The sequence below is a fragment of the Martes martes genome (assembly GCF_963455335.1).
Source record: "Martes martes genome assembly, chromosome: 7".
Classification (NCBI taxonomy): domain Eukaryota; kingdom Metazoa; phylum Chordata; class Mammalia; order Carnivora; family Mustelidae; genus Martes; species Martes martes.
Genome location: NC_137894.1, coordinates 45,794,242 through 45,820,792, shown reverse-complemented (window position 1 = coordinate 45,820,792; position 26,551 = coordinate 45,794,242). Strand labels below are relative to the sequence as shown.

The following is a 26,551-nucleotide window of genomic DNA, read 5'->3' as shown; positions in this document are numbered from 1 at the left end:
ATTATAAAACTAAAAGATGGCAGAGGGGATAAAAAGACAAAGCCAAGTAACACGCCCAAGCTGATTGACGAAAGTAAGGCTGAGGGTGTTATGATAATACTAGCCAAATAAAAATGCAAATTAAGCACTGTCCACATGCCCTCCCTTCTACATGCAACCTTCCCAGCCCCAGGGCTAGGGCCATCTCACTCTTCTCAGGCCACAGGAGGCAATGGCTGAACACTTCGTGTGAATAAAACACACACTCAGTGCTTAAGGCTTTATTTCCAGCCTTGTTCACCTCCTTACAGAATCTTCTATTCCTGGAAGAAGTTTTAGAAAATGAGCTGTAGAATTTGGCTGTCTTGTGCCTCACCCAGAATCACCCAGGCAATTATCCTTAATGAAAATCATGTTTGTCTATCTAGCCAGCACAAAGTTGAGTGGAGAGGGAGACTCACTGGGTCAGCCCAAGCACCTACTAAGGCATTGGGTGAACCCAGCCCATATTCCTGTAACCTCCCAGCTGTTCCAAGAGGGTGAGCACTGCAGCCAGTCATTGACAGAGAAAAGCTTCCACTCAGTCTGTCAACCTTTAGTCTAGAACAATGTGCAAAATGACCCCTTGGGTATGGGCAGGAGCCTTTCCATCCTATTCAGTTTGATCTACATGATAATTCCTGGCTCTCTGAACTGCCTGCCTGAATGCCAGGTGCAGCAGTTGGTATGCTACACTTTGGGTTAAAAATAGTGGAATAGGGGGCACTTGGGTGACTTAGTCCTTAAGCAGCTGCCTTTGGCTCGGGTTGTGATCCCAGGGTCCTGGGATGGAGTCCTGCATCAGACTCCCTGCCCAGCGGGGAGCCTGCTTCTCCCTCTCCCACTCCCCCTGCTTGTGTTCCCTCTCTCGCTGTGTCTCTCTCTGTCAAATAAGTAAAATCTTTTAAAAAAATAGTGGAATAGTAGGAGAAATAATCATCTATCTATCTATCTAAATGCATTTATCAAGTATCTGACTCTTGGTTTCGACTTAGGTCATAAGCTCAGGGTCGTGCTCAGCAGGGAGTCTGCTTGAGATTCTTTCTCTCTCCCTCTGCCCCTCTCCCTCCTCGTGTGCTCTTTCACTCTCAAAATAAATAAATAAAAATCTTTTTGAAAAATAAAAAATAAAAATAACTTCAAGAAAGGTTCGTGGTGTTTGTGGTGTTCCATGGTGAAGATGTTCATGGTGTTACATGGTGAAACACTGGCAATCACACAAGGAGAATGACCAACCAAATGGTAGTATAACTACTCAAGGGGAAAACAATACAGCAGAGCAAAATGGTGAATTAGAAACTAACAATATTGAAAATGTTTATGATAAAAAATACAAAATTTCCAATTATAGGGGCGCCTGGCTGGCTCAATTAGAAGAACATGTGACTCTTGATCTCAGGGTTGTAAATTCAAGCCCCGTGTTGGGTCGGAGAGATTACTTAAATAAAATAGAAATAAAAATGTTTTTCAAAAATTCCAATTGCAACTTTACATAGTGCTGCAATACAGGGAAGTATCTTGGTCTTTGTTTTGCTTCTTTATAACTCTTGATCCTTCCCAATTTAGGGAGCTAGGGTGTGGCAACCCTTGCTCTTCTGCACTTGTAATAATGGGAACAGAGAACAGAGATGTCAAATTCTTCTCTTTAAACCTGGATGCACAGGTAAAACAGAAATTATTTGCAATAGGTGGGTGGGGGATGGGCTCGATGCATAGTGGGCAGTAAGGAGGGCACTTGTGATGAGTACTGAGTGTTATAGGTAAGTGATGAATCACTAAATTCTATTCCTGAAACCATTGCTATAGGTTAAGTAACTTGACTTTAAATTAAAAAGTAAACAAAATAAAACACGATAAAATATTTGGAATAATATGCAGACTAAATAAAAAATTTCCAAGCAGAGTAGGAAGAAGAAAGTCAAAAGAACTAAGGGACTCCGCTTGGTGGCCTTTACACAAATGATAAGCCTGACTTTAGAGTTCAGTAAACCCCAAGAGGATTTTTTTTTTAAGATTTGTTTATAGGGGCGCCTGGGTGGCTCAGTGGGTTAAAGCCTCTGCCTTCGGCTCAGGTCATGATCCCAGGGTCCTGGGATCGAGCCCCGCATCAAGCCCCGCATTGAGTCCCGCATCGGGCTCACTGCTCAGCAGGGAGCCTGCTTCCTCCTCTCTCTCTCTGCCTGCCTCTCTGCCTACTTGTGATATCTCTCTCTGTCAAATAAATAAATAAAATCTTTAAAAAACAAAAAGATTTGTTTATAAATTTTATTTTTTAATAAACATTTTATTTATTTATTTATTTACTTACTTATTCGAGAGAGAGTACTCATGAGTGAGGGGAGGGGCAGAGGGAGAGAGAGAGACTCTCAAGCAGGCTCCGTGCCCAGAGCAGAGCCAGATGTGGAGCCTGATGTCAGGATTCTGAGATCACGACTTGAGCCAAAATCAAGAGTCGGACACTCAACCGACTGAGCCATCCAGGCACCCCAAAAGATTTATTTATTTATTTGAGAAAGAAAATCCTCAAGCAGACTCCCCGCTGAGCACAGAGCCCAATGCAGGGCTCAGTCCCAGGACTCTGAGATCATGACCTGAGCCGAAATCAGGAGCCAGCCCCCCAACTGACTGAGCAACCCAGGTGCCCCAGTGGGAGGGTTTTTTTTTTTAAGGGACAGACGGAACTAAGGGAGTGACCTTGGGAAAACCTGAATCTTGCCCTCACCTCCCCTTAAGGGCTTATCCAAAGCTGTAGGGAATAGTAGATCTCCCCTCAACACCCATGGCAGGTTTAGGGATCTAGGGAAAGATAAAACCTATGCACATGACCAGGCATTAGTGCAAGACCCTTGAGAAGCAGTCACGCCTGATGGAGATAAAAGCTGACTATCAGCAAGAGGGCCCGCAGTTTCCTGAATGTGGGTATGGGTAAAGGTTCAAGAGAGTAGGTAAAAAGGACTAATATTTGGGGCAAAAAGGAACAGAAGAGTGTCGACTGCCAACTAGAGACTGATAGATAACGTATCTCATTAGGTACCTCATGATGGCGGGGGGGGGGAGGTCATAGCTGAAGATTAGCTGGAGTGTTCATATCTTACCGCAGTCATAACAAAATATCACAAATGGGGAGGGAGGGGCTTAAAACAACAGAACTCTATTCTGTTACAGTTACTGGAGGCTGCAAATCCAAAATCAAGATGCTGGCAGGACTATGCTCCCCTGAAGTTTTCAGGCAAGAATTCAACCTGTTGGCTGGTGGCAATTATTGATGCTCTTTGGCTTGTAGGAGGATCATGCCAAACTCCACCTCTGTTGTTGCATGACCTTCTCTGGGGGGTGTATCTGTTCTTATGTCTTTATACGGCCTTCTTCTTTTTTTTTTTTTTTTTAAGATTTCATTTACTTGAGAGAGAGAGATAGAAAGTACAAGCAGGGAGAGCAGCAGAGGGAGAGGGAGAAGCAGAGGGAGAAGGCTCTACTGAGCAGGGATCCCAATGCAAGTCTCCATTCCAGAACCCCAGGATCAGGACCTGAGATGAAGGCAGATGCTTCCCTGACTGAGCTACCCAGGCACCCCTCATATGGCCTTCTTTATAAGGACATAGTCAATGGATTTGGGACCCACTCTATTCTAACATGATCTTACTTTAACTAATAACATCTGTAAAGATCCAATTTCCAAATAAGGTTACATTATGGGGCTCTGGATAGACATGGATTTGAGGAGGACACTCTGCAGACCAGTACAGCTGGGACAAAGGACATCTTAGGAGATCCTGGTATAGAACTGGGACTGGCCATTATCCCCTTCACCAGGAAGGATGCTGAGTTGTGCCTGGGAATGACTGGGTGTGCCTGGAATTAACCAAGGTTATACTTTTTACTATGAAGTGAAATGGGTCATATAAATACAGGTTGAATTACAGAAAAACTAAGGAAATTAAATGTAGTACAAATCTGTATGTGGCTTGAAAATATTGCTCCTGCTACCTATGTGAAAGATGTATACAAAACAAAAAAAAAGTTATGATAGGGTAGTGAAATGATGAATGGATCTTTCTGTAATGATGTTAGACTGTTGTGTTCAAACTGGAAGAATGACGCTTGTTGTTGCCTGGAGGTGGCAGAGGTAGTGTTACCTAGCAAGGCTTGGGCATGTCCCTCTGGAAGCCAGAGTTCCTAGAATTTTCTCCTCCTATGGCCTATAGCATGCTCTAAACCTAGGAAAAGATTAATACATGTGGCCAGTTGATTTTGGAAGTTCCATGTGAAAGTTGCTAATAAGTAGCCATGACTTTGGGCAAGTCATATGCCCTCTCTGGGCCTTTGTTGTTCTTTCTGTGAAATAAAAGAATTAGGCTTAACCATCTCCAAAATCACTCTCAATTTGTTGATTCTGTGATTCTTTGATTTTAGGTATAGGTATAGGTATAGATATAGTGTGTGTGTGTGTGTGTGTGCATGTGTGTCTGTGTGTAAACAAAGATCAGAGTGCTGAGGGACAGAGCCAGGATGGTCTTTTTGGGGATATGGCCCCTCAATAGTAGATCTCTGGGACACATCCAGAGCTCATGTTTACCTTTGCTGCCTCTTCTTTCCTTTCCTACCCACCTCAGAGGGAAGGTTTCTGTGATCTTAACATCTTCACAACCATTCATAAATAGAATTAATAAATGGAATGCTTAATGTGCACTAGGCATTGCTAAGCACTTTAAATGCATTATATATTTCGTTCATTCATTTCAGTGATGTTACCGAACTCATTTAAAATTTTTTTTTAAGATTTTATTTATTTATTTGACATAGAGAGAGAGACAGTGAAAGAGGGAACACAAGCAGGGGGAGTGGGAGAGGGAGAAGCAGGCTTCCTGCTGAGCAGGGAGCCCAATGTGGGGCTCGATCACAGGACCCTGGGATCATGACCTGAGCTGAAGGCAGACGCCCAATGACTGAGCCACTCAGGCATCCCTACCAAACTAATTTTACAGATGAAAGAAGTCAAACTTAGGAAAGCCCAATATCACCGTCAGTAAGGAGAGGAGCCAGGATGTGAACTCATGTCTGGCTGACTCCAGGAGTGCATGCTTTTACACATGAGTCCCAGAGAAAAAGTACCACTGCTTGAAGATCATGAAGTGTTACACACAGAAGGACTTAGGCTGATCTCTGCTGAGGCCTAATGAGAAAACTGTCAGGGTCTCTAAAACATAAGCCCAGGGACGCCTGGGTGGCTCAGTTGGTTAAGCGGCTGCCTTCGGCTCAGGTCATGATCCCAGCGTCCTGGGATCGAGTCCCACATCGGGCTCCTTGCTCAGCAGGGAGCCTGCTTCTCCCTCTGCCTCTGCCTGCCTCTTTGTCTGCCTGTGCTCACTCTCTCTGACAAATAAATAAATAAAATCTTTAAAAAAATAAATAAATAAAAAATAAAACATAAGCCCAGACCCAGACAAGACCTGATTGCCTCAAACAGGCATGGCTTCTGGATGCAGACCAGACTTCCCTAGGAATGGTTCTCCCTTGGCCTTGCCACCCTAGTTTTACTCATACTTCCTGCCTGCGATCCATTAGGCCGGAACATGACTTTTGTTATCAAGGCACAGATCTGTGTCAACACTGCCATGCTATTTATTCAGCTATTTATTCAGCCTCAGCTAGACAACTTGCCTTTTCCTGATGAGTTCCTAGAGCGCAGGGCCCCAAAAAGCTGAGCTGGCTTTGTCAAGCACACATACAAGCTTGTCAAGACCCAGGCCTGACTGAGTCAACCAGTAAAAATACAACGAGCCACCTTAGATTCAGACAGTTTATTACTTACCTATACAACGAAAGAACGAATGCATTAAGGTGCTGATGGCCAGTGGTCCTTGTCCCACAAATCATAACAGAGAATACTGAAACAGAAGGGGCTAGATGTAAGTTGTGGGATATCCAGCTGCTGAGAAGCCCATTCTAGATGGCAGCCAAGTGATTCTTATATTCTGCAACTCTGTTCTGAGGGGGTAGGGCAGAAAGCCCAAACCTCATCAGAACCTGGGAGATGAGAAGCTGTCAGGGGAGAGTGCCCTAAGATCCTCATAAGCCTCCCATCCTCTGCTGTTCTGGGAGGATCACAAAGCATTCTGCTAAGATTCAGAAAAGCTTTGGTTCGAGGCCCATTGAGATCCATGTAAATACATGCAAGTTTGCCAGGGTACATGTTGGAGATATTCCCCTATAGCTTTCTCTGGTTTGAGGCTTTTTAAGCCCACCAGAGAGAAAAATAAAATTGAAAACCAAGGAATCTGATCTAGACCAATCCATAATTAGCCAAGTGACATAATCTCTCCAGAGACTGTTTTTTTTTTAATCCATAAAATCATACTTTTTTGTTGTTGTTGTTCAGTTGCCTTTTGTGAGGACTTTTTCCTCTTACTAGGGTGTAAACTGCACACAGGGATCTTGTCTACTTTATACACTCTTGCAGCCCCAGTGCTTAGAACAGTGACAAGCACATGGCAGCAATTCAACAAACACTTGGTTGAAGGAAGTGAACTGCAGGATCTTATGTTGTGTTCTGTTAGTATGCGCATGTGCATTCAAAGCCTTAAACCCTACTTGCAGGTCACTTGCCGAAAATTCACAGAGGGAGTCCCAATGAAAATGACTGTACTTTTCTTTTAAGGGAGCCCAACTAAAAAAAGCCTCAAGGTGAGTAACTATATAAGGAGGAATGGAACGTGGCACCCAAATAGATCTTTTATTAGTGCCATTATAATAAATTCTAATGACACACACCTCTGACATACTGCTCTTTGTAATAATAGAAAAGGGGGGGAGGCCCCTCTTTTCCATTCCTACGTTCTACACCTGCCACTTTCCCAATCATCCCCAGGTTCCCTTTTTCTCAGCCAATGCATGGTGTAAAATAGGACAAAGTTATGGGTCATGGACCTACCCCTTATTGTCATTGTAGCAAGTCACTCCCTTCCCTGCCCTAGGCCCCACTTTCCTCATCTTTATGTGTTACTGTGACACATATGGTTTTTCTCAATTATAACTAATCTGTTATGTCTCTTCTACTTATAAGCCATGGCTCAAAGAGACTGAGTGACCTGCTAAAGATTACTAATTAGTATGAGAGCCAAGCTTTCTGACTCCAAGTTGAGGTTTCTTTCCACCACAGCAGTGAGCTGCTTAGAACTCCCCCCGACACCCCCCGCCCCCCCGCCCCGTCCCCCAAGGCCTTGGTCCGTCCGCTCTGTCATCTCTACGAAGGGGCAGGGATTTTCGCTGGCTCGCTCCTTGCTCTAATCTCAGCTTCTAAAACTCTACCTGGCACATAGCGGGCACTCAGTATATATTTGTTGAATAAAAAAAAAAAAAAAAGATTAAGTAGAGGCGCGCCACAGTGCGTCCTGCCATTTCTAGCAAGTGTCTGCCTCTTTCTGGATTTCACCGGTCCCCCACTACCGCTGTCCCTGCCCCGCTCCCGGTTCGTTCCTCCGGCCACTAGATTGCACTGTGGCAACGCACCCCACTCAGCAGGGAGCGGCGCCCTTCTTGGCCCCGCTGAGCCTTGGCTGGTCAGAGGGCGGGGCGCGAGGAACCGGAAGTGCCGGAGCGCAGCCGCCGCCGCCGCCGCCGCCGCCGCCGCTGCTGCCTCCTTTAAGTGCCGTGTTCAGCGCCTGGGTTACCACCGGCTCGGTCGCCGAGGAAGCCGCCGCAGCGGGGTCGGGAGTGGAGGCGGCGCGGCATGAAGCGGCGCAGGCCCGCTCCGTAGCACGCGTCGGGACGCTCCGGGCGGGGCCGGGGGGGAAGGTGCAGTATACGCCCCCTCTCCTTCCCCTTCGCCCGCGAGGCCTGGGCCCCAGCCCGGCCGCCCCGCTCCGCCTCACGGAGGAGCCGCCCGGCGCGCTCTCCGGGTTAGCCCGCTGTGCGGTTTACCCGGCGCGCCGCCCTGCGCGGGTCCGAGCTGGTGGCGGGGCCCCCGCTTGCCGGAAGAGGAAGCCGAGGCTCCGAGATTCCCAGTCCACCAACGTTCACTGGGCGCCCCCTGAGCGCTGGGTGCTGGCCTCCGGACTTCCACGTCCGTTATCTTAATTGAGCCTCGCTGGGGTTGGGAGCCGGGTATTGCCCGGGCTTGCAGATGAGGAAACGGAAGCGCGCAGAGCCGAAGGGATCTGCCTCAAGTTCGACTGTGGCGGATCGGATTCGGACTGTGATTTTTCTGATTTCCCAGCCGGTGTTCTTTTCCTTCCTCCTGCCTCCCTCTAGGTCGATTCCCTCCCTGCTCACCGGCCCCTTCTCATTCTATTTCACCCCCCTCCCCGGGGGGCAGGATAGATAAATTTCTTTCTCCCACCCCACCTTTCCCCTCACACACTTCTCCTGAGACTTCTAAGACTTGGCATCCCCTCATTCTCAATATTCTCTGTTAGACCTATCCTCTTCTTCCCCATTCATAGCTTTCAAGATCTTTGCCCCAGTTAGTGATAATGAACCTCTCAACTAGCAATGGACTCTGAAGAGTGAAATAGCTAGGCTTCAATGAGGCGTGGGGTGTTCAACTGGACGACTGCTTGGCTCTTGGATTAAAAATAAGAATGGCAATTGAGTACGTCCAGATTCGGGAGTTCTGAAGCTATCCTGTAACCCAAGGTGCTCTTCTCTGAGTGAGGGGCTTAGTGCATGGGACAGTGTCTTGACATCGTAGTCCATTGTTCTTACGCTAGCATAACCACTGTCTTCCCTCCATTTGCCCCTGAGCTTTTCTCACCACATCTCTCTCCATCACCTACTTGGGCTATGAGAGCCCAGAATTAAAGCTGATAACGAAGTAACAAGTGTAATCACAGATCCTTTTTTTTTTTTCTTTTACTAAGCCAGAATTCCAACAACTTAATGCTTCCTTTTATGGAAAAGTTACCTAATTCAATTATTTTCAGACTACAGCTAAAAAGGAAAGGAGCAAAAGTGGAATGCACTTAAAATGGATAGCACATTCTTGGTCTTAGGAAAAAAATGATTAAATGCAAGCTAGTTTCCTTTCCATGAAAATGGCTTGTTTTATAGTTCCTTTGGGTTGTTCTCTGAGTCTGCTCTATCTCCAACCAGCTCAATATGTATTATGTAAAGTAATACAAATGTATTACTAATGTAAAAGCAGGAACAGGACAAAGCACACAGAAATAAATGTTAGTAATCAATCTGTCATTTTTGAGGATTTGCAATACCCACCTGAGTAACTTCACATTTGTGTGCCTTTTATACTTTGTAAAGTTCTTCCGTAATTTTCATTTTAATGTACATCTAGATGTCAGGATTTACACTATTTTCAGGATATCCTTTTGAGTAAATTTAGGGTATACATTTCTGGGATTTTGAAAAAATAAAATGTTAATAATCTAAAATACAGATACAAAATAATTCAGGCGTTATATATTACACCAAGAAGAATATTTTTATTTTAGTGTTAATATCTATTTGAGACTTTAGATTTACTCTTTTTGGCTTCATATGATCCATTTCAATAATGATCAACAGCCTTATATCTTATTTCATTATCCTGGTGAGCAGGATTGGATGGTGAGAAAAGGGAAGACTCCTGTGAGAAGAGAGCAAGATGAGCAAAGGGATCTATGCTTGAAGTTGAGTCACTTGAAAAAAGGTCTCTTTGAATGTGGAAGAGATCTGAGCAGATGAAAATACAATCAGGTAGGCACAAGGGAAGGGCCTTAAGTGAAGAGGTAGGTGGGGCAGTGACATACATGCACTGTGCTGAAAATGTATGCTGATTCTCTTCTAATTTTTGAAATTAGAACTTTGTTAATGTATTTGAATATATGGTGTTATGGAAATCTGGAACTTAAATGATTTTGTCACACATTTGTGTAAATTACTAAAATATCTATCCTAGAAAACACGGAATATTCATTTACTGTAAGAATAGTAGAATGTCATTTGAACCGTTAAATTTTGTATGTGTGTGTGGAGAGAGAGATAGAAATAGTCCAAAGACCTAGTACAGTTTAGGAAGAGCAGGTAATTGGCTATTAATGAGTGCAAGCTAATACAGCTTTGACATAGGAGAGATGTCAAGTTGATGGTGACTCAGGAACCTGGGCAGTAAGCCTTGTGAAATCTGCCTGCTGAGCTTCCTGATAATATTCCCTAGCCTTATTCTTGTGAGCAGTGGTTTGGACATGAAGTTCCAAATTTAACAAATAGGGAGGTGAGGATAATGAGCATGGCTTGTGTAGCTTTTTCTCTCAGTTGTCTCTAATTCTGTTAGAAATCAAACTAGATCCACTGACATATTTGATAGAAAGTAGGCCTCCCATTGGCTTTTAGATGGGCAGGCCCCCATGTCCTATACTGCCACTTAGTATCAGTGTGCTAAGTAGCAGTTGAGCCAAATGACTTTTTCTCTGCTGAGCTATTTGGATTTTGGTCCTTGGAGGTAAATGCCCAATTATAGTAATGTTACAGGTGGATACCTAATGTAATTCTTGAATGGGTTTTCTGGTCACTTTTGTTACATTGAAACTGATAGTATGATTCACTGTAGCATAAAAAAAGACACTATCCTGGCCACACAGTTCAGTTCATTTTGCATGCCATAGTGCTTGCCTGGTGGACTTAATTTTGCAACCCCCACCTGCTAATTACTCTTTCTCTGTGGTTGGTAGTTACTGTGGACTCTTGTTAACCTGGGAAATTGAGCTTTAAAAAACGACATCATATTAAATATACAACCATGCATTGATTGTTGTTCTAGAGGTAGTTACATAAATGTAACCTGTTTCTCTCCCAGATCCACAGATTGCTTCAGAATTTTTGTTTGTGTTGCTTCTTTTTGGTAGTTTCACAAATAACGCATGTCAGAATCTCACACAGTGGCTTGTCATAAGAGTTCTTGTTATTTTTTCTGATACATTGCTGCTTTAAATGCTGAAATATTGTTTAAATATTGAAATAGATAAAGGAAAATACATCCTTTTCTGAATTTGTAAAGTGACAGGAAACATCATTAGTAGATGAAATATTGACACTGTTTTGGGGTTGAACTGGGAAATTGGGTTCAGATTTTCATCAGATATCAGTAGTACAAACATTAAATGCTTTTTGCATAAACTTCACCTAATTAAAGCTGCTTGAAGATAGTATCTTTTTTCTCCCATTTAATCATAAGAGTAAAAGTTATATAATTTGCAATAATAGTTACATAAATTATTTATAGTCACCAAAAGTAGTCAGGAGATAGTGATATCTAGGCAAGAGCAGAAACCAAAGAAAAACGTACTACGCAGTTCTATCTTTTGTTGTTTGGAGTTCCACTTAAACAGAAACAGTATTTATATTATCTTGCTAAGTGCCCTAGGAAGCTTATTACAAGTACATTGTTTGCTGCAATTTTATTACTGTTCTAATTGCTTGTGATTATTTCTGTTAACTGAAGTCAACATTTATCAAATTGTTACTTTTTTAAGTGCAAAAACACTTCACTCCTTGAGCACATTTAGATTCACTATTGACATGCTCTTGGATGGAGCATAGCAGCCAACTGGCATATGGCCTGTTTCCTTCCAGTGTGGGAAAGAAAAAAGGAATTTTGGGCAAGAGATATGTAAGGACAGCCTTTTATAAAAGTTTCTAAAGGGATTTATAGTCACAGTGAAATAGACATAACCTCAATTTTTTAAAAAAATCTCCTTTTTAAACTGAACACAGAGAAGGTGGAGCTATTACTTTTCTTACTAGGTTTCCTTGCAACTGTGCTGAGGAGCATTTTTTTTTCCTTGCCTTTTTGGTGGGGGAAGCACTATCAGTGTCATGCCCATTAATATAAAAGAAGGCAGACCTGTGAACAACTTCATGTGCCTTGTTTTTCTAGGAAAATGCAACATGGCAGCAGCGATGGAAACAGAACAGCTGGGTGTTGAGATCTTTGAAACTGCAGATTGTGAGGAGAATATTGAATCACAGGATCAGCCTAAATTGGAGCCATTTTACGTTGAGCGATATTCCTGGAGTCAGCTTAAAAAGCTCCTTGCTGACACCAGAAAATATCATGGCTATATGATGGCTAAGGCACCACATGATTTTATGTTTGTGAAGAGGAATGATCCAGATGGGCCTCATTCAGACAGGATATATTATCTTGGTGAGTATGAAGTTACAGTTTCTGAGAGGAAATGCTTTCTTCATTCAAATCTAGATACAATTGGCACTCCCAATTTTGGGGAATAAATAATGAATCAATGATGTTCCATTAAAGGAACAAAACGCCTTTCCTTAAGAACGGTCAGATGAAGAACACAAACAATAAAATCACTCTCAACAGTTGCTGCTCTCATTTTTTTCAACCAAGGTTGGTTTTGGTGTCTTTTTCCTGAGCCTATTCACTCCAGGTTTAAGATCTGTCTAAATTAAATATATTATGCCACTGACTTACTTCCTTCTTTATTAAATTTTTCCTAAAGATTTTATTTATTTGTTTTAGAGAGAGAGCACACTGTGCGAGAGAGCGTGCAAGAGAGCGTGAGCAGGGGGAAGGGCGGAAGGGGAGGGAGAGGGACACGAAGACTCCACGTTGAGCCTGTCCAGACTCAAGGACGAACTCAATCTCACAACCCTGAGATCATGACCAGAGCCAGAATCAAGAGTGGGCCTCTTAACCAACTAAGCCACCCAGGTGCCCTTTGTTTATTACATTTTTAAAAATAGGTGTATTCCTTTCTTCCGAATTTATTTCATTCATCTATGTATATATATATATTTTTAGGGATACCCTGCATTAGTCCACGTCAGTAATTACAGATGCATTTTCTTAGCAACTTAGATTATTCCATTATATAATTGTGCCATATTTACTTAACCATGCCTCTAGTAAGGAACATTTAGGTTTTTCTGTTATCCTGTTGCAAAAGATGAGGCGATAAATATCACTGTATTGGATCATTTTGAATTTGTGAGTTTACGTATAGGACTAATTCCAAAGAGTAGAATTCCTGGGATAAAAGGTGTGTATATTCTGAATTTTGGTTCATATTGCGAAATTATCCTTCCAACAAGGTTAATCGCTATAATTTTAAGTGAGGTTGAGCATCTTTTCACATGTTTAAAAGACATTTGTATATATTTCTCTCTGTCTTTTTTTTTTTTTTTAAAGATTTTATTTATTTATTTGACAGAGAGGGAACATAGGCAGGGAGAATGGGAGAGGGAGAAGCAGCCTTCCTGCTGAGCTGGGAGCTCAACATGGGGCTCAATCCCTGGACCCTGGGATCGTGACCTGAGCTGAAGGCATACGCCCAGGAACCTCAACATTTGTATTTCTTTTTCTGTGACTTATTTATAATCTTTGTGATTTTTTTTCTTTTGATAGTTAAATTTGTACTTCTCTGTAGGTTTTGGCATCCTAACTAGAAAGTTTCTCCCAACTCCATTTTATGTTTCTTAAAATTTTTATATATTTTGGACTTTCTGTTTGGTTCCATTGCTCTATTAAATGAAGTACTAATACTGTGCTGCTGCTACTTTTATTATCCTTACTCTGTATGTTTTACTATTTGATAGCTCCAGTTACCTTTCATCACGTTTTTCTTGACTATTTTTGTTTGGTTGTTTTTCTTTGAGAACTTAAAATTAGCTTGTATAGCTTCTTTCTCCTGATGTTAGTTATACTGTTGTAGGATTACATTGTATTTATGGGAGAAGTTAGGGAAAATTGACAATCTTTAAAATATTGAACTTTTCAAGAAAGTTGTATGCCTTTTCATTTGTTCAAGTCTTTTATATTCCTCTGAAGTTAATACTTTTTCTCTTTATAAATCCATTGTTCAAAAAAAATTTTTTTAAGATTTATTTATTTATTTGAGAGAGAGAGTAGGTGTGTGTGCACTATAAGAGCGTGGGAGTAGAGGGAGGGGCACAGGGAGAGGGAGAAGGAGAGAAGCAGCCTCCCCACTGAGGGTGAATCGATCTAACCACCCTGAGATCATGATCTGAGCTGAAATCAACAGTCAGAGGCTTAACTGGGCTGCCCAGGCACCCCATTTGTTTTAAATTTTTTTCATATATTGTGAACACCAAAAAGTGTGTTCCATTGTGTCGTCAGAAGAGAAATAATGGGAAAAGTTTGTTTTGTGCTTATATAGAACTGATGTGTGCATACCTACAATGTCTTGAAGTTTTTATTGGGCATGTACGGAGCCAGGGAGGATGTTATGGAGCAAGGAACAGTTTTAAGAGGGGCAACTAAAATGATTGTGGGGAATAGCTCTCATTTGAAAAATAGATGAGAATCAGTTTTTTTCATATTTGAGGGCTGAAGACTCTTAGAAGGACAAGGCTTAAGGAGGATACGTTCACATTTTGTAAAATTATGAGTGGTGTAGATAGGTGACTGCAGTCCTGACAATTCTATAACACAGTAACTCTGGAATATCAGAATAGATTTAAGACAAAGTCAAATGCTAAAGTGCATTCCAGCTCATATCTAACTTTTACTCCAAAGGCAATACAAACTAAGAAAGTTTAAGAACAGTTTAGGAAAATAAAGAAATAAAGGAAGATGTGAATATTTGGAGGCTCATCCCCAGCCTCTGCAAGTGTTAACATGGAAGTTACCATGCCCTTCCACAGACTACCTTCTCTGCCATTATCAGAAACACTATGCTGAAGATCATTTCTATGCAAGAGAGTTCCTTGTTCTTCCTTTGTGATTTATTTTCTCCTTCCTTCAGCTTTCCCTAGTTTTTTTGGAAATGATACCATTCTAGCACCTTTTATGGAAGAAGGACTTTGTTTTACTTCAAGTTTTCTTTGGTTCGCATCTTCATGATCATAGTTTCTTTTGCTTCTCTTTATGTAGCTCACTCTACACTGCTGTGATATTCACATTCAATTACTGCATGATTTCATGGAATAGGCCTGGTTTCTACTTAGTACAGGCCTCTTTACTTCACTCCTTCCCCAATAAAGGACAAAGAGATTTTTAGCAAATCACATATCAGAATTTTTTATTGTTTTAATGAATATGCTTTCAGCTGAAATTTATTACAGACTATGGTTATAGGACATTTATAATGAAGAAAAATTAGAATTCATTTAGACCTATATATACTTCTAAATAAGTAGTTTAAAAACTTCAGAAAAAAAAAGAAACTTAGTAATCTGCTATTGCCACAAAGTACCCCATTTGAAATTTCATAAATCTATTGTGAACTTGTGAGAGACTTAACAATTTTCAAAAAACTAAAAATGACAATTGTCCTTATATCATCTTAACACTTTTATGTTTGTTTTGAGAGGGACCAAGATCTGAAATGAAACCTGAGCATTTTTCTGTGAAACCTGGGTTTTTATTGAAGAAAATTTCCATGACAAATGGGGTGTACATCTCCTACTTGTTAACCTTCCTGTAGAGTGCATTATGTGGCGCCTAAGTGGCTCAGTCGGTTAAGCAACCGACTGTGGATTTCGGCACAGGTCATGATCTTGGGGTCCTGGAATTGAGCTCCACATTGAGCTCCACACACTGTGTGCAGAGTCTGCTTGAGGATTCTCTCCTCCCTCTACCCTTCCCACCACTCGTGCCCTCTATCTCTCTGTAAAAATGGATAAATAAATCTTTAAAAAAAAGGATTTATGTACTTACTTAGACTGTAATTGAAGTAGATCGCTGTTTTTGAAAATAATTTTTAAATGACTGTTTTTTTTTTACAGCTATGTCTGGTGAGAACAGAGAAAATACACTGTTTTATTCTGAAATTCCCAAAACCATCAACAGAGCAGCAGTCTTAATGCTCTCTTGGAAGCCTCTTTTGGATCTTTTTCAGGTAGGATTAAGCAGTGCTATTCCTGTGATTGGTATACATTTTCAGATACTGCCTTTACTAAGAGGCAGAGATTCAGGTGGGGTTTTATACTTGACGTAAATGTGAGTCAAAAAGAATTAAAATATTTTTATATTTTTGAATGTCTGACTGTTAAATTCCATCTAATTCTCAACATCTGAACCTAAGGAGTATTATAATTGTGATTTTTAAAACTAGCTTCTCCCTGTCTTACCACCTTTCCTTCTATAAACTCATTAGTTATATAGTTCTCCCATTTTGAGGGAAGAGTTCATATAAAAAAAGTAATTATATTTCTAGAAAGCTTTTTATTTAAATCTTTAAATTGAATTTGTAGTTCTGATACTTAGTAACAGTGCTAACTTAAGGGTTAAGAAAAGGTACTAAAGTTCAGTTTTTGTTTCTAATTGTAGAATTCAGTTTACCTAGAATCAAAGCTTAAGGGTTATTTTTATTTTATTTTTGTTTTGTATTGTTTTTTCCCTCAATATCTTATCTTTAGACAAAAAGCAAATAGTTGAAAACACCCCAAGAGCAAGATGATAATTTGGGTGTAATTGTTTGCCCATTTGGTTCTCATTTATTATTTTACATTGAGTATTTCCTTATTAAACAGTGTTATAGGTTAAATGAACTAATATGTGATCATATTCTTAGGAGTTAAAAAAATAATTTCCATGGTAACTAATCATTTTGACTGTAGCTGTTTTTCAGAGCTGTTGTTTTTCCCATAGGCTTATGACTTTTCTTTAAAACAGAAAGAACCAAAATAATGGTAGTTTCCTCATGGAACAGTTTGCAAATTAATAAATCAAAGTTGTATTTTATTTTAAACTTTTATTATGGAAAATGTCAAACTAATAGAATCATATGTGATTATCAGTAATTATCAAATCCTGGCCATTTGCATTTCATTGTAGACCTGCCAGTCCCCCCATGTAGTCTCTAGCCTCACCTCTTGGGTTATTTTGAAGCAGAGCAAGATATGTTGTTTCATTCCTAAATAAATCAGTGTGTCGAAAGGGTACAGATTCTTTTTAGACATTATCACAGTATCATTATCGTAACTTACACAATTGTTAATCTTCTCTTCATATGAAATATTCAACTAGTGTTCATGTTTCCCTGATTTTTAACTATAATTTTTTTTTTTTAAGATTTTATTTATCAGATAGAGGTCACAAGTAGGCAGAGAGGCAGGCAGAGGGGGGGGGGGGAAGAGAAGCAGGCTCCCCGCCGAGCAGAGAGCCCGATACGGGGCTCGATCCCAGGACCCTGAGATCATGACCTGACCCAAAGGCAGAGGCTTTAACCCACTGAGCCACCCAGGCGCCCCTTAACTATAATTTTTATACTTGATTTGTACAAATCAAGATCTAAATAATATTCGTATTTTACAATTGATTAATAGGTCTGTTTTAATTTATTGATTTGCCTTCCATCCTTTTTTTTTTTTCCCATTGCACTTTATCTGTTGAAGAAAGGTCTGTTTTTGCTGATTGTTTATCCAGTGGTGGTATTTGATCTATTTTTTTGGTCCCCTGTATTTTCTGTAAATATGAATAGGTAGTTAGATTTAGAAACTTGATCAGACCCAGGTTTGCTTTTTTTTGAAAGCAGAGTCTTGAAACAGATATTTGTACACGCATGTTTATAGCAGCATTATTCACAAGAGCCAAAAGGTGGAGACAACCCAAGTGTCCATGGACAGATGGATGGATAAACAAATGTGGTATAAACATACAGTGGAGTATTACTCAGCTTAAAAAAGAAAGAAATTCTACATATGCTACAATGTTGATGAACCGTGAACACGTTAGGATAAGTGAAATAATCCAGTTACAAAAGGACAAATACTCTACAATTCCACTTACATGAGGTACCTAAAGTAGTCTGATTCATGGAGATAGAAAGTAGAAAGTGGTTGTCAGGGACTAGGGGAAGGGAACAATGGGGAGTTGTTTACTGGGTGTAGAATTTCAGTTTTACCAAATGAAAAAGTTCCAGAGATGGGTCACACAACAGTATGAGTACACTTAACACTACTGAATTGTACACTTAAAAATAGCTGAGATGGTAAATTTTATGTTATATATATTCTGTCATAATTTAGAAGAAAGAATATTTCATAGATAAGGTGTGCTTCCGTCAAGAGGCATACAGAGCCTTATTTCTCTTCTTATGATGATGGCACCCTTTGATCATTGCCAAGACTGATTAATTCATTAGGAGTTATAAAACAGTGATGTTTTATCATTTCCTTCTTTATTTGTTAACTGAAATACTTCTATAAAAAGAAATTACTGTTCAACCGCTATTTTGAGGTGTGCACCCTGAGGTGTGGTTCATAATGAAAAGGCAGGATAAAGTTTGATTCTTTCCCTTTATTTATCATTTTCCAAATAATTTGTTTCCTGCAGTCCTCCATAGATGATCGGTCAGGGTTTTTTGGAGGGGTGTTTGAGTTTTTCTTGGTTTGGGGGTTTTTTTTGGTATCTTCATAAACTTATAAACTTGTTTGATGTTTTTTTTTTGTTTTTTTTTTTTTTAAAGATTTTATTTATTTATTTGACAGACAGATCACAAGCAGACAGAGAGGCAGGCAGAGAGAGAAGGGAGGAAGCAGGCTCCCCGCTGAGCAGAGAGCCCGATGCGAGGCTCGATCCCAGGACGCTGGGATCACGACCTGAGCCGAAGGCAGCGGCTCCAACCCACTGAGCCACCCAGGCGCCCCAGTTTGATGTTTTTTGATACATTGATAGTTATTGTTCGAGTTGTCTTATTATTGGCTGGTGGCAACCCCTTCAACTTGACATGTCAGATCCTTATGACATGTTCCTTGCTAGTATGATGCTAGGCTAGTATGAAGTCATGCCTTACACATTGCCTCTCCCATGCTTGGAGTCAGTCATTGAGTGACTGATTATTGAATGTTAAATCAATGAACTTTGGTTCCTGTAGAGGAAATTGGTAGTAAGAGACCATGATCTGGGTACTAGGGGCGTTCATTATTATTGGGTTGGCAATTGTTTCTGGGCTTTTTTTATTGAACACACTAGGGAATATATAGATTGTGTGTGTGTGTGTGTGTGTGTGTGTGTTGAATTGTAGGTATCAGTATGAATCCATATCAATTCAGATAAATTCTAAGTTCAGACTGATACATCTAATTCAGATTTTACACTACAGGATTTTTCTTCAACCTCATTTATCTTATGTATGAATCTCCTTTCTCTAATGCCAAAGGTCCCAGTTTAAACAACAACATAATTACTCATTTGCTTTACCCCATACTACACACACAACAGTTTCAAAATAACGAAGGGGAAAAAAAATAACAAAGGAATCAACACTGTGATTACTTACAAGAGTAACTTGGAATTGTTCTCTTCTATGTGGTTATGCTATACTGGTTCCGTATAGTGAGGTGCATTTGCTTCATTTTGTTTTCAAGTGGTGGAATTCCTTTATTTTTAATTGAATTTTGTTTTATAAAATAGTTACAGGATTCCAAATTCAAATCCACAAAAAAATCCTGTCTCCTCTACTCTGTTTCCTTTCCTTTCCATCTAGATAGCCTTTTAGTTTTAAATAGCTTATCCTTTTTTGTAAAAAATGTGAGTGTATAGACATTCATATCAGCCCTTAGATAAATAGTAACATACAATATACATTTTTTTCTACCTTGCAGTTTTCGAATAACATTGTATCCTTCAGACCACTCCATAGGAATCTATACATAATTTTTATTTCTCTTTACATCTGTATTGTGTTGTGCAGACTAATCATCTTCAACCAATTCCCTATTGATGGACATTTCAGTTATTTTCAGTTGTTCTCTTACAAATAGTACCCTGGTGAAACCACTTGAGCATACAACTCTTTGTATTTTTGCCAGTATGCCTTTAAGCTAGATTCTTAGAAATGAAATATCTGGACCAAAAGGTATATGCTTTTGTTATTTCGCTAGAGAGTATCAAATTTCCCTCATTAGGAGCTGTGCCATTTTGAATCTCCACTAGCAGGATATTAGTGTACCTGTTTTCCTACAAGTTCTCCAACATGATATATAATCAAGCATTTTAATTTTTGCCAATTTGATAGATAGAAATGGACCCCAATATAGTTTAATTTGTACTTCTGTTATAGACAAAATTGATCATCTTTTTATATGGTTAAAAGTTTCTTGCATTTCTTTCTCTCTGTATTGTTTAATCATATTTCTAACCCATTTTTCTACGGGGTGATGGATCTCTTTCTTCATTCTTAGGAGCCTTTTATATGTTGGGGATACTAACCTTTTGTCTGTGATTTGGTTGGCAGATATTTTTTCTACGTTGTCATTTGTATTTTTACTCATTTTATAGTGTGTGTGTGTGTGTGTGTGTGTGTGTGTGTGTGTGTGTTAGCCATGTGAAAGATTTTTGTATCTGGACACCTGGGTGGCTCAGTGGGTTAAGCCTCTGCCTCCGGCTCAGGTCATGATCTCTAGAGTCCTGGTATTGCCTCTCTGCCTTCTTGTGATCTCTGTCAAATAAATAAATGAAATCTTTTTTAAAAAAAAGATTTTTGTATCAAATTTATCATCTTTATTGCTTCTAGAATTTGTGTCCTCTTGTCATTGTTAGGACAGTTTTCCTGTACCCCAAAATTATAAAAGAATTCACTAATGTTTTCATCTGGTACTTACATGGTTTCATTTTTTAAAGCTCTGTTGAGGTAGAATTGACATAATAAACTACAAATATTAAAGTATACAATATGATAGATTTGGGCTTATGTATGTACCTGTGAAACCATTACCTCAGTCATTACCCACAAAAGTTTCCTTGTACCCTTTTGTAGTCTCCACCTTCCACCCATCCCCAAGCATCCGTGGTACCGGTCTTGTATAGTCTTTTGTAAGTATTATCTCTTAAGTATTTCAGATTTTTTATTCTATTGTAAATGGTATTTTCTAATTTCAGTTTCTGGTTGTTCATTGCCAGTATTTAGAAATACAGGTGATTTTGTATATTGATCTTATCCTGCAACCTTATTTAAACTCTTTTATTGGTTCCATTAGATTTTTTTTTTAAGATTGTATTTATTTATTTGACAAGATCACAAGTAGGCAGAGAGGCAGGCAGAGAAGAGGGGGAAGCAGGCTCCCTGCTGAGCAGAGAGCCCAGTGCGGGCTAGATCCCAGGACCCTGAGATCATGACCTGAGCCGAAGGAAGAGGCTTAACCCACTTAGCCACCCAGGCACCCCTAGTTCCTTTAGATTTTTGTAGCCTCCACTAGATTTTTCTGTATAAACAGTTAGGTTTGTAAACACTGGCAGTTCATTCCAATATGGATGCCTTTTGTTTCTTTTTCTTGGGTTATTGTGCTGGCTATCTCCTCCAGTACAAAGTTGAATAGAAATGATGAAAGCAGATGTTCTTGTGTTCTTGATCTTAGGGGAGGAGTCAGTCAGTCCTTAGCCAGTAAGTCTGTTAGCTGTAGGTTTTTCATAAATGCCCTTTGGTAGGCTGGGGAAGTACTCTTCTGTTTCTGGCTTGCTTAGGACTTTTATCAGGAACAGATACTGAGGTTTGTTAAATATTTTTTAAGATTTTATTTATTTATTTTCAGAAAGAGAGCGCACAAACAGGGGACCTGCAGGCAGAGGGAGAAGCAGGCTCCCAGCTAAGCAGGGAGCCCCGTGCAGGACTTGATCCCAAGACCTGGGATCATGACCTGAGCTGAAGGCATATGGTTAGTTGTCTGAGCCCTCCAGGCATCCCTTGTTAAATGTTTTATTCTGTGTTTGTTAAAAAGATCATAAAGTTTTCTTTTTTTTTTTAATTTAATATGACAAAGCATCACTTGATTATTAAATCAACCTTGCAATCCTGGGATAAAACTCACTTGGTTATGATTTATTATCCTTTTTAAGTATTGTTAGATTCAATATGCTATAATTTTGTTTAAATTTTTTTATATGTTCATGAGGGATATTGGTCTATAAAGTTCTTTTCTTACAATATTATGTATGATTTTGGTAATAGTGTTATTCTGGCCACAGAATAAGTTGGAAGTCATTTGTTCCTTTTATTTTTTTATTTTTTTATTTTTTTTTAGATTTTATTTATTTATTTGACAGGCAGAGATCACAAGCAGGCAGAGATGCAGGCAGAGAGGGGGAGAAGCAGGCTCCCCGCAGAGCAGAGAGCCCGATGCGGGGCTCGATCCCAGGACCCCAAGATCATGACCCGAGCCGAAGGCAGAGGCTTTAACCCACTGAGCCACCCAGGCGCCCCCATTTGTTCCTTTTAATTTGCTGGAAGAATTTGGTAGAATTCACCAATGAAGCCATCTGGACCTATAGTTTTCTTTGTGGAAAAAATTTTAACTGCAAATTCAGTTTATTAATTATAGGTAGTGTTACTCAGGTTCAGGTTATCTGTTTCTTTTTGAGTAAGCTTTGGTTGTTTGTGTCTTTTAAAGAATTTCCATTTCATCATGGTATTGAATTTATTGGTACAAGTTTCATAATATTCCCTAATCTTTTTAGTGTCCGCAGTATCTGTGTGATCTTCTTCTCTCTCTCCTGATACTTCTTATAATTTGTGTCTTCTCTCTCTTTTTCTCTAATGAGTCTGACTTAGTGTTACTATTTGGTTTCATTGATTTTTCTGTCAATTTCTATTTCCTATTTCATTGTTTTACCATCTGATCATTTTTACTACCTTTCTTCTGCTAACTTGGGATTTCATTTGTTCTTTTTCTAGTTTCATAAGGTGGTGGCTAAGGTTACTAGTTTGAGACCTTTCTTTTTTTCCTACATGGGCATGTAGTGTTATGCATTTCCCTTTAGGTACCAAATTAATTACAGCCCATACATTTTAATATGTCATATTTCCATTTTCATTTACTTCAAAATACTTCCTATTTTCCCTTTACCCCATGAGTTATTTAGATGTGTACTGTTTGTTTTCCACTTATTTAGGTATTCTCCAGAGATTTGATTTCTAACCAAATTCCATGGTATTCAGAGACCATAATTTGTATGACTTGAATCTCTTCCAATTTTTGAGTCTTATCTTATGGCTCAGAATATGATCCATCTTGGTAAATGTTCTGTGTTTACTTGGAAAGAATATGTGTTCTGTTGTTCCTAGGTCTATAAATGACCATTATATAAAGTTAGTTTATTGTATTCAAATTTTGTGTCCTTACTAATTTAGTTTGTTTTTTCAGTTATTTGAGGGAGAATGTTGAAATCTCCATTTCATAATTATAGATTTGACTATTTCTCCTTGCAGCTCTATTAGTTTTTGCTTTATAGATTTTGAAGCTATGTTATAAAGTACATAAGTGAATAGAATGATTATGTCTTCCTGATAAATTGACTTCTTTATTGTTACTAGATGACCCTCCCTGTTTCTTGCAATATTTTTTATTTGAAATTTACTTTAATATTTTTTTAAAGATTCTATTTATTTATTTGACAGACAGAGCACGAGTAGGCAGAGAGGCAGGCAGAGAGAGAGGGGGAAGCAGGCTCCCTGCTGAGCAGAGAGCCCAATTCGGGGCTTGATCCCGGGACTCTGAGATCATGACCTGAGCCGAAGGCAGAGGCTTAACCCACTGAGCCACCCAGTAAATATTAAATTTACTTTAATATTATTACAACCACTCTAGCTTTCTTTTGATTAGTGTTAGCATGGAACGTACTTTTCCATTCTTTTATTTTTTTTACCAGCTTAATTAGGATAGGATTCACATACTATACAATTCACTTACCCCAGTATGGAATTCAGTGGTTTTTAATATATTCATAGAGTTATTTGTACAACTATCATCACAATCTAATTTTGGACCATTTTGTCATCCCAAAGGGAAACACTCCCTATCCACCTAGCTGCTCACCCCCAGGCGACTATTAATTTGCTTTGAGTCTCTATAGGTTTGCCTATCCTGGCCATTTCGTATAAATGGAATCATGCACTCACTATTTGGACCTTCATGACTTTGTTTCTTTCACTCAGCACAATATTTTCTGGACTCATCCACTTTGTAGCAGATAACAATACTTCATTTTTTTATGGCTAAATAATATTTCATTTTATGGCTCTCCTACACTTGATTTATCAGTTTATGGGTATCTGGGTCATTTGGGCTTTTGAGCTTTTATGAATAATGCTGCTTTTAACATATATGAGATTTTGTGTAGACTTATATTTTCAATTCTCTTGGGTATATATCTAGAATGGAATTGCTGGGTCATGTGGTAACTGTTTAAATTTTTAAGCCGTTTACTAAACGGCTTTTCCATAGTAGCTGCACCATCTTACTATCCTACCACCAGCGTATAAGGCTCCTAATTTTCTACATCCTCCCTAATACTTACCATTGTCTGTCATTTTGGTTTTAGCCATCCTAGCGGTGTAAAGAGGTCTCTCATTGTCATTCGATTTGCATTTCCCTAATGATCAGTGATGTTGAGCATTTTTCACATCTTTATCGGCCATTGGATATCTTTTTTGAAGAAGTCTGTGTGTGTGTATGTGTCCTGTGCCCATTTTATTTTTTTTCTTTTATTTATTTATTTATTTATTTTAAAGATTATGTTTATTTATTTGACAGAGAGAGGGAGAGATCACAAGTAGGCAGAGAGGCAGGCAGAGGGGGAGGGGGAAGCAGGCTCCCCGCCAAGCAGAGAGCCCGATGCGGGGCTCGATCCCAGGACTCTGAGACCATGACCTGAGCCGAAGGCAGAGGCTTTAACCCACTGAGCCACCCAGGCGCCCCCTGTGCCCATTTTAAATTGGGTCTTTCTAATGTTAAGTTGTAAGCGTTTTTTATATATTCTGGATACCAGGTGCTTCTCAGATAAGTGATTTGCAAACATTTTCTCCCATTCTGTGAGTTGTCTTTTTGCTTTTTTCTTTAACTGCAGTAGTCCTTAATTAGTATGAAATCAGTCATAATTACCTTTGACAAGTGTTTAGTACTATAATCACTAATTTAGATCTGTACATTTAAACACAGTTACTTTCCACAGTTGCTATCCTCCTTTATGGAGGATAAGATGCTTTTCGTGACATCCTTTTTCTTCTGTTCATCATTTACCTTAATCTGGAGTTCTTAAATCTTCATTAAAAAAATTGTGCTGAAATACATATAAAATTTATCATCTTAACCATTTTTAAGTGTACATTAATGTACATCATTGGCATTAAGTACACTCATATTGTTGTGTAAGCATCACCACCATCCATCCACAGAACTTTTTCATCTTGCAAAACTGTAACTCAGTACAAGCTAAATAATAACTGCCCATTACCCCTCCACCTAGGCCCTGGCCACCACCATTCTATTTTCTGTTCCTAGGACTATAACTACTCTAGGTAACCTCTTATAAGTAGAATCATACCGTATTTGTCCTTTTGTACCTGGCTTATTTTACTTAGCATAATGTCCTTAAGGTTTGTCCATGTTGTAGTATGTGTCAGAATATCCTTTTTAAAGATGAATAATATTCCATAGTTTGTATATACCATATTTGTTTATCCATTCATCCATTAATAGTCGCTTGGGTTGCTTCCACATTTTGGCTGTTGTAAACAATGCTGCTATGAACATGGGTATACAAATATATTTTCATGTTCCTACTTTCAGTTCTTTTAGGTATATACCCAGAAGTGAAAATCCTGGATCATATAGCTGTTTTTTATGTTTCTGAGAGATTTGCCATACTGTTTTCCACAGCCACCACATCATTTTAAATTCCCACTGGCAGTGCTCAAGAGTTCCAGTTTCTCCACATCTTTACCAATACTTATTCTTTTCTTGACTCTTTAGGGTTGCCATCTTAATGAGTATGAGGTGGTATCTCATTCTGGTTTTGATTTGCCTTTCCCTAATTATTAGTGATATTGAGCATCTTTTCATGTGCTTATTGGCTATTTGTGTGTCTTTGAAGCAATGTCTGTTCAGATTCTTAGCCCATTTTGTATTCAGGTTGCTTGGGGGTTTTGTGGCTTATGTGTTGTCTTGTTTGATTAGTTACCACCAGAAGAATATGTCTGAATCCTAAAGGTGTTTGTGAATGTGACCTTATTTAGAAATAGGGTCTTTTAGGGATGCCTGGGTGGCTCAGTGGGTTAAAGCCTCTGCCTTTGGCTCAGGTCATGATCCCAGCATCCTGGGATCGGGCCCACATAGGGCTTTCTGCTCAGCAGGAAGCCTGCTTCCTCCTCTCTCTCTGCCTGCTTCTCTGCCTACTTGTGATCTCCGTCTGTCAAATAAATAAATAAAAATTTAAAAAAAAGAAGAAGAAAGAAATAGGGTCTTTCCAGATATAATTAAAGATCTCAAGATGAAATAATCCTGGGTATAGGGTAGGCCCTAAATAGAGTAACTTGTATTCTTTTTTTTTCCCTCAGATTTTATTTATCTGTTAAAGAGAGGGCATGAGCTGGGGGAGGGGTACAGGGAGAGGGTGAAGTAGATTTCCCACTGAGCAGGGAGCCCGGCTTGGGGTTTGATCCAGGACCCCGAGATCATGGCCTGACCTGAAGTCAGATGCTTAACTGATTGTACCACCAGGCAATCCAACTGGTATTCTTAATACGACAAAGGAGAGAGAAATTTGAAACAGACGCAGAGGGGTAAAGATCATCTGAAGATTACAGTTATGTTGCCACAAACCAAGGAGTCCATGAGC

The 26,551-nt window shown here is 39.5% G+C and overlaps 1 protein-coding gene across 3 annotated transcripts in view; it reads left to right on the top strand.

Moving 5' to 3' along the window:
* Window positions 1-9,570: 9,570 nt before the first annotated feature.
* DPP8 (dipeptidyl peptidase 8) overlaps window positions 9,571-26,551 on the top strand; it is a 64,270-nt gene continuing 47,289 nt past the window's right edge. For all 3 annotated transcript variants that reach the window (XR_013967123.1, XM_080808511.1, XM_080808512.1), the window contains exons 1-3: window positions 9,571-9,708; window positions 11,888-12,157; window positions 15,724-15,836. Coding sequence is in view for 2 of the 3 variants with exons in the window: in XM_080808511.1 (XP_080664637.1) it covers window positions 9,672-9,708; window positions 11,888-12,157; window positions 15,724-15,836 (420 nt within the window). In the remaining variant the exon portion in view is untranslated. The remainder of the gene's footprint in view (window positions 9,709-11,887; window positions 12,158-15,723; window positions 15,837-26,551) is intronic.